The 10,362-nt window shown below is 41.0% G+C and overlaps 1 protein-coding gene across 4 annotated transcripts in view; it reads right to left on the bottom strand.

Annotated features, from left to right (window-relative positions):
- NRAP (nebulin related anchoring protein) overlaps nucleotides 1-8,653 on the bottom strand; it is a gene marked incomplete at its 5' end in the record, with an annotated part of 63,752 nt that extends 55,099 nt beyond the window's left edge. For 3 of the 4 annotated variants that reach the window (XM_084245865.1, XM_084245867.1, XM_084245866.1), the window contains 9 exons: nucleotides 267-371; nucleotides 660-767; nucleotides 1,501-1,605; nucleotides 2,261-2,365; nucleotides 3,228-3,332; nucleotides 4,857-4,961; nucleotides 7,509-7,596; nucleotides 8,129-8,223; nucleotides 8,582-8,653. In XM_084245865.1, the coding sequence (XP_084101991.1) occupies nucleotides 267-371; nucleotides 660-767; nucleotides 1,501-1,605; nucleotides 2,261-2,365; nucleotides 3,228-3,332; nucleotides 4,857-4,961; nucleotides 7,509-7,596; nucleotides 8,129-8,223; nucleotides 8,582-8,653 (888 nt within the window). Of the gene's footprint in view, nucleotides 1-266; nucleotides 372-659; nucleotides 768-1,500; nucleotides 1,606-2,260; nucleotides 2,369-3,227; nucleotides 3,333-4,856; nucleotides 4,962-7,508; nucleotides 7,597-8,128; nucleotides 8,224-8,581 lie in introns of all 4 variants that reach the window. The other variant, XM_084245864.1, reaches the window with a different exon arrangement.
- Nucleotides 8,654-10,362: the final 1,709 nt, after the last annotated feature.

Here is a 10,362-nt window from a genome sequence, read left to right as displayed (position 1 = left end):
GAATGCACAAAACAAAAACAAAACAAAACAAAACAAAAAATAGCTTGCAATTGTCATCTCAAACATGTTACACCTCTCAAGATGTAGTTCTGATACTTCCTGATACTTTCTGGCTTGGAAAATCTACCCTTTCCACAACAGGGAAGATAAACTACAGCCCAACTCTGATTAACTGGCTCAAGGCTGCGCCACAAGCCAGAAGATTGCTACACTGAGACCTGACCTCTGAAAAGTGCAGGCTCCAGGGACGTCACCTGATCATATACCTGGTTGAACGGGTCCATGCACTCCTTTGTCAACGAGCCCTCAGCGCCAACCACTGGACCGACCATGCCCTTCATTTCTCTTTGATATTGTTGGTGGTACTTCACCTATTTGAAGAAAACCACAAACCTAGTGAATTTAGCCTCCTGTGCTTAAGGGCCAGAGGGATAAAAACGAATGTCTCATGGGATGCGCTTTTTCTGCTTGAATCCAGGAGTGTGCCTTAGACACAGAAGTGCCAGATCATTGTCTTGGTGAAACTGAGTAAAAGCTATGAAAGGTAGCTCCTTCCCAGACTCCATGGAGCATGCAGAAGTAGACAGGAAGTTGGACGCCCTAACCCAGGCCACTTCCTGCTTCCTCCCCTAATGGGACAGCAATGAAGGGACACTTACATCACTGGCCAGCTCGTTGGCCCTTTTAGCTATTTGATAAGCAGGTGTGATCATAGCAGGAAAACTGCCCTTCCCCCTCTGCTGTTCATAGTCTTCTGTGTACCTCACCTAGAAAATGGGAAAAAACTGACTTACAAGCTGCCTTCCCGCTACCCACCAGGCAATCTGGAGAGACACTCCCATACACTCTGCACATCGCGTCCAGCTCCTACGGCAACGTCGTTGGCTGACAGCTTGATGGACTACGTGCCTTTTATTTACCTTTTTATTCCCAATACCCAGCACTGTGGCTGGCACATGTCACCCTCAATGTGGAATTCAACATATATGTTTGGGCAGTTAGGGTGAGCCAATGCCAGTTTGGGCAGAGGCATGAGGCTTCTGCTCTCAAGGAGCTGCCTGTCAAGTTTGGTAGACAAAAGAGGCTCTCAGCCCAAGGCAGGTGGAAACCACTCATGAGGTTGACCTTAGGTTTTGGGGTTTAAATTTCTTACTCAGAATAATACTCAGTCCTTCATCTTGTGGATCATTGCTGTGGAGCAATAAGATTATGAAAAAGTGGTAGAACTTCTTTAAAAATTATGTGCTACAATTTACAGTTGACAAGGAAAGAATTCTTTCAGATTAGATACTTATGGTTTGTTACTCTCTAAAAAAGAGTTTCTACAAGTTTCCACATGTGCTCGATGACCTTACAAAGTTCTTCCATTAAGGATTTCCACAATCTGGGATAAAATTGCCTGACCCCCTTGTAGGACTGAGATTCCTTCTACATTCAACCTCCCTTCACCCCCAGTAAGGGAAGGGTGGGGAATCTTAAATGAGAATCATCACGTCTTACATCACTTTGAAGTTGCCCCCCAGCCTTGGCGCGAAGCAGCTCCGGGGTATCCGCCACGGTGCTGAACCTGGAAATGCGCTCATCATGCCCTTTCTTGTATTCCACCTGGCGAGGAGACAGACAGAGTCACAGCTGTCCCCACCTCTACGGGCCTTTCCTTGCAGCTCTCCGGAAACGACCCCGTCAGCCTCCACTCAACACAAAGCGGTGGCAAGTCTTCGTGGCTTGCTTTATGGGCTCCATCTCAAAAATTATCGCTGCTAATGGAAGTCCAAGAGAGTGCCTGGTATGGCTACATTAACTCATTTCATCTCCACAACAATCACCAGGGGCAGGATTATTGTTTCCCACCTTTTGCAGATGAGGATTTGAGGAACAAAGAGAGTAAGTATATAATTGACTTCTGGATTTAAATCCCAATATTCAGTCTCAAAAATCTGATCTCTGAATCAACAAGCTGTGCTATTCTTCATGGGGATCTTGCATCTCATTAAATAAAAATCAGTGTCCTTAATGGTAAAGTGACCTCAAGAAATTATATTTGGTCTAGTCATTGGGTGAGGCACATGGTCCCTCCATTTGGTAGATGTGGCCCAGTCAAAGCCCAGAGGATAACTGATAGGGGAGGATAAGATCACAGTTTTCTCCATGATATTGCACTAATAGTACCTACTCTCTTATTGGATTTTTTCTGAATCTTGATGCTCATTAATGACAAAAATTAGCAGAATCAATGGTAAATAAGCGTTAAGACACTTACCTGGCTGGCCAGCTGGTTGGCTTTCTTGGCCCTTTGGTAAGCAGGCGTGATCATGGCTGGAAAGCTCCCCTTGCCCTTCTGTTGCTCATAGTCTTCTGTAAATGCCTGCTAGTCAGAACCAGTGTCAGTTATTAGCGGAGAATTAACACAAGTGCAATAGCAAGTACCAGCAGACCCACATATCTGGGGTCATCAGGCACTTGGAAATATTTCCATCACTGGACCAGGTGCAAAAATGTTCTTCAACTGGTGATTTGCATAATACCTCTAACGCCGGGAAGGTCATGTTTCCCAGGTCAAAGATGTTTCCCCTTCAGTGTTTATATCAAATAATATGGACCCCAGTACCACTGAGGGGACCCAAAGGGAGCACAACCCCTTTGATTTCAAGGCTTGTAAGATAAAGCAACAATTCACATGCAGGAGACTTTTCTATAACTTGACCACTCACTGAAGGTAGTTCCATAGCATTGGGAATAAAATGTCTATTATTTTTTTCCTTCTTACTTTTTGAGTGCATTGATGATTAGTTTAACTAATAACCTTATTATTTTTCTGTTTTCTTTCCACTTGCAAAAGAAGAAATCACTAAAGGCTAACAATACTTTCCAAAGTTTCTGTGAAGAGCAGGTGTGTGCTGGTGAGGACTAGGAAGACAGTGTACAGATGATGCAAGTAATTAACCTCTATTTTTTTCAATGTTTCCTGATGATTATTGCTGAAGGGCATCTATAATCATAATAAGAACCTTAACAATTGGTCCAGTCATAATACTAGCTTAAAAGGGGAAATGTCTATGGGCCCACGTGAGCACCCCAAGACATTTCTACCATCAGCATTATTATCAATACACTAGGATCAAAAAGGAGCAATACTATTTGGGAAAGGAGAGCTTTAGTTCCTCTACCACAATCTTATAAATAAACTAACTGCTAACAATTACTGAAGGAATTTCTAGATCCCTTACCTCGCCAAGAGACTTTCGATCCTCGACCATCCTTACAATTTCAGGGTCTGGCAGATCTCCTGGGCACCAATTGTTTCCTTCTCCATATCCATTCCAGTAAGCTCTCTATAAAGGAAACACGAAATGCACATAAACACACACCTCACGTGTTTGGTTGGTAAGATACCCCTATTTACCCCATGTTCCCAGCCACACTCACATACACTGTCAGGGTAAGGTAGAAAGTCTCCAAAAACTATATATACTCCTATTGGTATATGGTGGGGTCTCAGTTCACCAGAATGTTCTATTTGTTAGACTAGAAAATAACTTAACATCCTAAGCAATTTTGAACTTTCTGAAATTCACTTATGCCACAGAACAGTTCCAAATACAACAATGTTACTTTGCTCATCTTTGAGCCAAGAGCCGGCTGCAGGAAGTTGCTCAGGATAGGCAATCTGAGATTAATCAGCATTATTGAGACAAGCTGCAGAGACCTAACACTTGTTATGTGTGACAGAATCAAGCAATTAACAATGGAAAAAGAAAGAACTCGAAAAAAAGGGAGGGAAGGGACAAAGTTCATCTTTTAAGATACTTATGTCCTATCTAGGGAGATGAAACTAACATATGAAACAATTCATGATTAGAAAACTTTTATGTGCTTAAAATTGGCAGTAGGCATGCCCAAATGTAAGCATAGTAAATAAATAAATTATATAGACACAGATTCATAAACGAATAGCGAGAAATCTGAACAGATACTCACAAGATTCATCACAATGGTACCCAGAGGGAATGGGAATTGGAGATCGTGGGCAAGCTTTCTAGTGTTTGGATTTTTTTGCAATAAGAATAATCCATGGGGGCCTAGGGGTTAAGTCTCAGCGCTATAACCGCAATGGCTCATCATAACAGCCTGAATTCCATCCCTGGCCAGGGAGCTACCCACATGACGCAGCAGATCTCTCCTGTCTTGCCCACTACTCCCCTCAGCAGTGTTTCAGTAGACCTGCCTGTTCTGCTCTGCCCTGTCTCTGATGAATCCTCTTACCTCCCACACCTCTGGCCTACACTCCAATTCTTCTATGCAAAAATTAATAAATAAAATCTTTTTTTAAAAAAGAATAATCCAAGTATTAAATGTAAAATTAAAAATTAATGATTGAGGAATTTTGAAATAAGGCTGTCAATAGTGACGGGCCACAAATCCTCAGGTGCTGAGAAGAGAGAGCCATGCCAAGAAGCTGTGTGACCAGTGTGGGCAGGACAGCCAGGAGAGGGGCAAATCCCCAAGAGGAGGGGCCACCTCGAGAGGCCCTCACCAAGGTCCAGGTAGATGATGTCGATGATAGCTGGGATAGGGGGACTGCCGGGAGCTGAGTGAAGAGTCAGAGGGGGAAGAGGCAGTCCAGTGACAGGAACACAGTGATGGAGGGAAAAGTCCCTGAGCTTGGCCTGGAACAGATGTGGTAGACTGATGTTGGAAGATGGCGGCAGCCGCCTCCTGCCAACGGCTGCCATTACACACTAGATGGAAGACCTGCTTGATTTCCTCTAGAAGTCATAACAATATTACATTTCATTCATTGCACAGCATGTCCCATTTTTCTTTTCTCCCAAACCCATTCCTAACTCTGCTCTCACCTCATTCACCAGCGGTTGTCCATTAGGTGCGACTGCCCCATCCTTGGAGTTCATGTCCCACTGAAAAAATGATTTGAACTGCTCGCCGTTGTATTGGCCACCAATCTGCCCAATGAAGATGTCATAGGTAATTTTTCCATCATAAAGAAAAAGGAGATAAATAATGTATAGTTAAATTGGGGGATTTTCCTAAGTCTCAGCTCATTGTAGTGGTGGGTTCACTATAGTGAACCCACTGTCTGTTTCACCTGCCATGAGGCACATATAGGACTTCCCTGTATGCAGAGCTCTATTCAGCAGCACAGTTCAAAAGACTTAAAGGCTCTATGAACTGAGCACATAAAACAAGTATTCAAGTTAGAATAACTCAGAAAACACAAGGTTCTTGATTAACTTTAGCCTGTGCAGCAATCACCCACGGGGTTGTTGAAATGCTGTCGCCAAATTCACGTAGTTGCTCTCCAGTGTTTGAGAAGTTATCTTTAACATCTTGATCTAGGATATCTTTTGAGTTAATTTTTATGTACAGGTGAGAGGTAGGTGTCAAGCTTCATTTTTCTTCTAAGCAAATATCCAATCATTCCAGTGTCAATCAAGATCATTCTTGCTACAGTGGATTGCAGTGGTGACTTAGTGGTAATTGAAGTGCAATTTAAGTAGCACATGTGCATCCCTGCTTCTGCACCTTGGACTTATTCTACTGGTCTATTCTTGTGGCAGAATTAAGTCGATCACTACTACTTTTATAGCAAATCTTTCAACTATGTTCTTCAAGATTTTTTGGTGATTTTGGAATCTTTGTGTGTCCATATCCATTTCCTAATCAATCTGTCAATTTCTAAAACAAACACCAAGTTTTTGACTAGGGTCATTGAGTGTGTAGACCAATTTAGGAAAATCTGACATCTCAATAACATCTTCATGATCTGAGGAGAGGCAAAAATTTCTTAAAGAGAACATAAAAAAAGACTAATCATAAAAAAAATCAGGAGGGAGGTTTTGGGTCCAAACTTAGATATTATCACGTATGAGGTCTAAGATGTTTGCAATGTTTGCAAGTTGAATTTTAAATCATCAATTTTGCAAGTGAGAAAGGGTCAGAAAAGAGGATGAACTTACTAAAATCACTCAGAAGGCTAGCAAAGCCAGGTTAAGAACCCAGCTACTCTAGTTCCCTGTCAAGGGCCCTTTCTGTCATTGATGTTCCAGGCTTGCTACTCCATGTGGCTCCAAAATGTATACATCTGAATACATAACTTAAGAAATCTTGATGTGCTTTTCTCCTTGGATTTTGAGAAATTACCATGAAAATTACATAGACTAAAGGCAGGATTCCTTGTCAGCAGCTCTACAAGTATTTTGGTCAGTTAATTCTTTGCTATGAGACTGTCTTGTAATTTTCAGCATGTTGAGCAGCAGCGTTGCTTTCTTAGATGAAACAACTTAGAGAAAGAGCAGAAGTCTAAAGAAGAGCTGAATTTGGTATTTATTGTAATTTCATGCAACTGCTTTAGACATCAAGAGATGAAAAGGAAATCCTCAAACAATTCGCCTGCTCAATAATCTAGGATTTCTTGTGAATTCTTGAGGCTGGTGAATCCTTAGGAATTAATGATATGATGAGCAACTCTGTGAGTCTTTCTTCTCACCAGTAACATTGGGTGATAATAGTGTTGACTGTTAGATTGTGACGTGTGTTAAATGAATGAAATGATTCTGCAGAAATGCTATGATTCTTTGTTCAATAATAAACTCATGATGAGTGCAAAACCCTAGTGAAATAAGCCTCTGGGCAGATGTGTAGAGATTCATATGATAAGGGTGTGTTCTATCTAATACACATTTTCTCAAGGAGGAAGATGATGAAAGCATGGGCAGGCCAGAATTGTTATGAGGGAGAGAGGGGGTAACATTAAGAAGGCAGATTACTAAATTTCCCCCCTGTGTAATTTGCTAAATTTAGAAATTTAGAGGAGTTAGCCTCTAAATCCATCCCCCAGAGCAACTTATTATGGGGCGTCAGGGAAGTGAAATGATTCATCATTTTAATAAATGCAAATGTTCAATCAATAGTTATTGACAAATTCTACTGTTGGTCTTTCAAAAGAGGTTGGTTCACAATATGTCCTCCTTGTCTATCCAAACATCACTTCCAAGTCAAAGTATCTTTGCTCTACCCCAACCCCAAGGAGAAAAGGGGGTTGCAAATAATCTTCAACACCACTGAATTCAGAGATCTAAGTGTGAGGAGCTAGAGGCTTTTCATTTTGTGTACCACAAAATCGCAGGGAAAGAAAGAAAAGGCCCTTGTAATATTTTCCAACTATATGAACTTTATGTTTTAAGTACCTAGCACGCAGGGACTACTATATCCATGTGTCCAGTGCAGATAAACCCAGGGGATCCCCATTGATACAAGAACCTGACACAAGCTAGATTCTGGTGCATATTAGACTCTATGTTATGGTAGGAGAAATGACAATATTTTGTCATTGACAATATTTTGTCAACTTAAGTGTATATTGCACACGTATGCGGAGAAAATTTGGGGGAGATAATACCCAGACAGAAATGCTGAAAAAACCTAATAGGTGCCTGAGTGAAGAAAGTTTCTTTAAAGGCTATTTTGAAATTGAAAATTTAGTAACTCACCCCATGGATGGCCTCTGTAGATTTTCTCGCATTTAGGTTTAATGGTGTGTGATAGACACTTGTAAAAGTGTTGTTCTTGGGGTTATGGCTACAAAAATCAGATAGAAACCACAATTAGAAATGTACTTTATCCAAGATGACTCAGCAACTGTTCTTAAAATACCGTTGTTGAAAAAAAATCAGTAAGTATAAAACTTAATTACTATTAATGTTATGACTTTCCAGGCAATGAGTCTTAGGGTGAAAAATCAAATATAGTCAACGTATATTAAAGACCAAATTTAATTGGCAATGATCACTTTATAATTTTCTGGGGGAAAAAAAGATTTTGAAATCATTTAACAGAAAAATAATCCAAAACTCTTTAAGCCTAGCCAAAGTGAATACATTGCTTTGCATAGTATTTAATAGTTTGACTTGAGGTTATTGTGAATAGATTTGAGTTTTTATTGATAAGAAATTTGAAATTTTCAACTTTCTGTCCATGGCATAAAATTCTGCCTTGGGATTTCTTCAATGCTTGCAGGAAGCGCAATCTTTGGGGAAGACACTGGAGTGTGTCATTTGAACCTCTGTTTGGCAACTTGTTAAGAACTAAAACCCAAGGGCCCATCACTTACGCGTGACAATACGGCCTTTTCTGGTGACTCACAAAGTTATTAACTGAAAGCATCATCTTGCAAACTTCACAGTGAAAACATGCTTTGTGCCAGATCTAGAAATCACATAGGAGACATTTAGCAAAATCATGTTTTTCCTAGACTCAGAATTATTATATTTATACAATATTTTATATTTCAGGGTTAAAAATGGAGCATTGGGGATAAAAGGATGATTTAGACACACACACACAGAGCTATGATATGTTAAATAAATAAATAACTTATTTTTTGAGATTGCGTAAGAGAAAGATAGAAATGGGTAGAACAGAAGCAAGATGAGAAATATAACTTCTGTTATTTATGGGGTTTTTTGGTGGTGGCTCAAGAAAAAAATATTCCACGTGTAAATACATTAGAAAATAATTTTCCCTTTTTGTTATTATTCCCAAAGGTCAAAAAGTGTTTACTGACCTGATCTAGACAGTTGATCTTCTCAGCAGGATACACTCCATACCCACACCTAGAGCAAGCCTGCACATTCATCTTGACGTCCGAAGAGAGAAGATAACGACAAGCAGCAGGCAAGAAAATCCAGACGCCCTGGCCAGGTGATCCAAGTCTCCCAAATCCCGGTAACTGCTAAATTCCTATAGGCACTGCAATCCGTTCAGATCCCACTTCCACTTTCTTCCTCTGACCTTCTAGTTCGAAGTCAGCAGCTGGATGGTTTTTAAAGCTGCCACTTACTCAAGGGGCTATTTTGGCGACTCACTCAGCACGCATGCGTCTGGGAAATAAGGTGGAGGTATTTCTAGCTGACTTGTTTCTCTAAATAGAAAAGTGAACTCACAACAGCGTCATGTTTATGTGCATGACCAAATCCCGGTGTATGATCAGGCCATGTGCAACACCAGCTGCGGTCATACCCCAAGAAAAGAACCCAAAGGAATACGCCACACCCTTGCACAACCATCAAATTAGAAAAGTTTCTCTTTGAGTCCTATGACTACAGCACAAAGGCCAGATCCCTGAAATACAAGAAATGAAACAGGACTGATTCACTCAACAGGAATAGTAAATACTATTATCGAGCTATTGACTTTAGTGAAACTGAAAACATATCAAGATACTAATTGGTGTTTAGCTTTTGCTAGAATGTAAATATATGACCACATGAGAATTCCTGGTATTTGGGCCACTACATGCAATCCTGGACTATTCCAAGAAGGCCTATCTGTTTACCCTTGTCTCCCAAGTCTGAAAGTTGGCAGCTTAAAGTTGAATCCTTTCCTCCTGGCTTTGTGAAGACCTTCACTATCTACCTAATGTCACCTTAAAGCAGACCTTCTAGAATCCTCTTATAAAAGATGGCATCTCAGGCCTTGCTTGTGGCCTGGGGGTTAAGTCTCAGTGCTACCACGGCTACAGCCTGAATCTGATTCCCAGCCAGGGAGCTGAACCACATGTTAGAGCAGACCTCATCTGTCCCGCCTGATGCTCCCCTGAGTAGCGTATTTCTGTAAATTTGCCTGTTCTGCTCCCCACTCTGTCTCTGGTGAATCCTCTTTCCCCTTCTCCCTCCACCTTTAGCCCTCACACCAATTCTTCTGTGCAAAAAATTAAAAAAAAAAAAAATGAAAAAGATGGTGTCTCGCCTGTCCCAAACCCGGCTCCTACCTTCTGTGAGCCTTACCCTGCTGTGTGCTCTGCAAAGCCATTACCACCACCAACATCTTAAATATTAGTGTATCCCAGTGAGAATGGCACATATTAAAAAAACTAGCAACAACAAATGTTGGTGAGGATGTGGAGAAAAAGGAACTCTTCTGCACTGCTGGTGGGAGTGCAAACTGGTCCAACCACTATGGAGAGCTGTGTGGAGATTTCTGGACCTACTAAACATAGAGCTTCCATATGATCCAGCAATTCCACTCCTAGGTCTTTACCCAAAGGACACAGAAACATCAATTCCAAAGAGCACCTGCACCCCTATGTTTATAGCAGCACTGTTTACAATAGCTAAGCTTTGGAAACAACCCAAATGCCCAAAAATAGATGACTGGATCAAGAAGATGTGGTACATATATACCATGGAATATTACTCAGCATTCAAAAAAGATAAACACATGCAGTTTGCAGCAACATGGATGGCACCGGAAGGGATCATGCTCAGCAAAATAAGCCAGAAAGAAAAAGAAAAATACCGGACGGTCTCACTCATAGCAGGAATCTAGAAAACTGAAATAAGGGAC

This window comes from Talpa europaea (genome assembly GCF_964194135.1).
Source record: "Talpa europaea genome assembly, chromosome: 10".
Lineage (NCBI taxonomy): Eukaryota > Metazoa > Chordata > Mammalia > Eulipotyphla > Talpidae > Talpa > Talpa europaea.
This window is presented reverse-complemented; position numbering and strand designations above follow the sequence as displayed.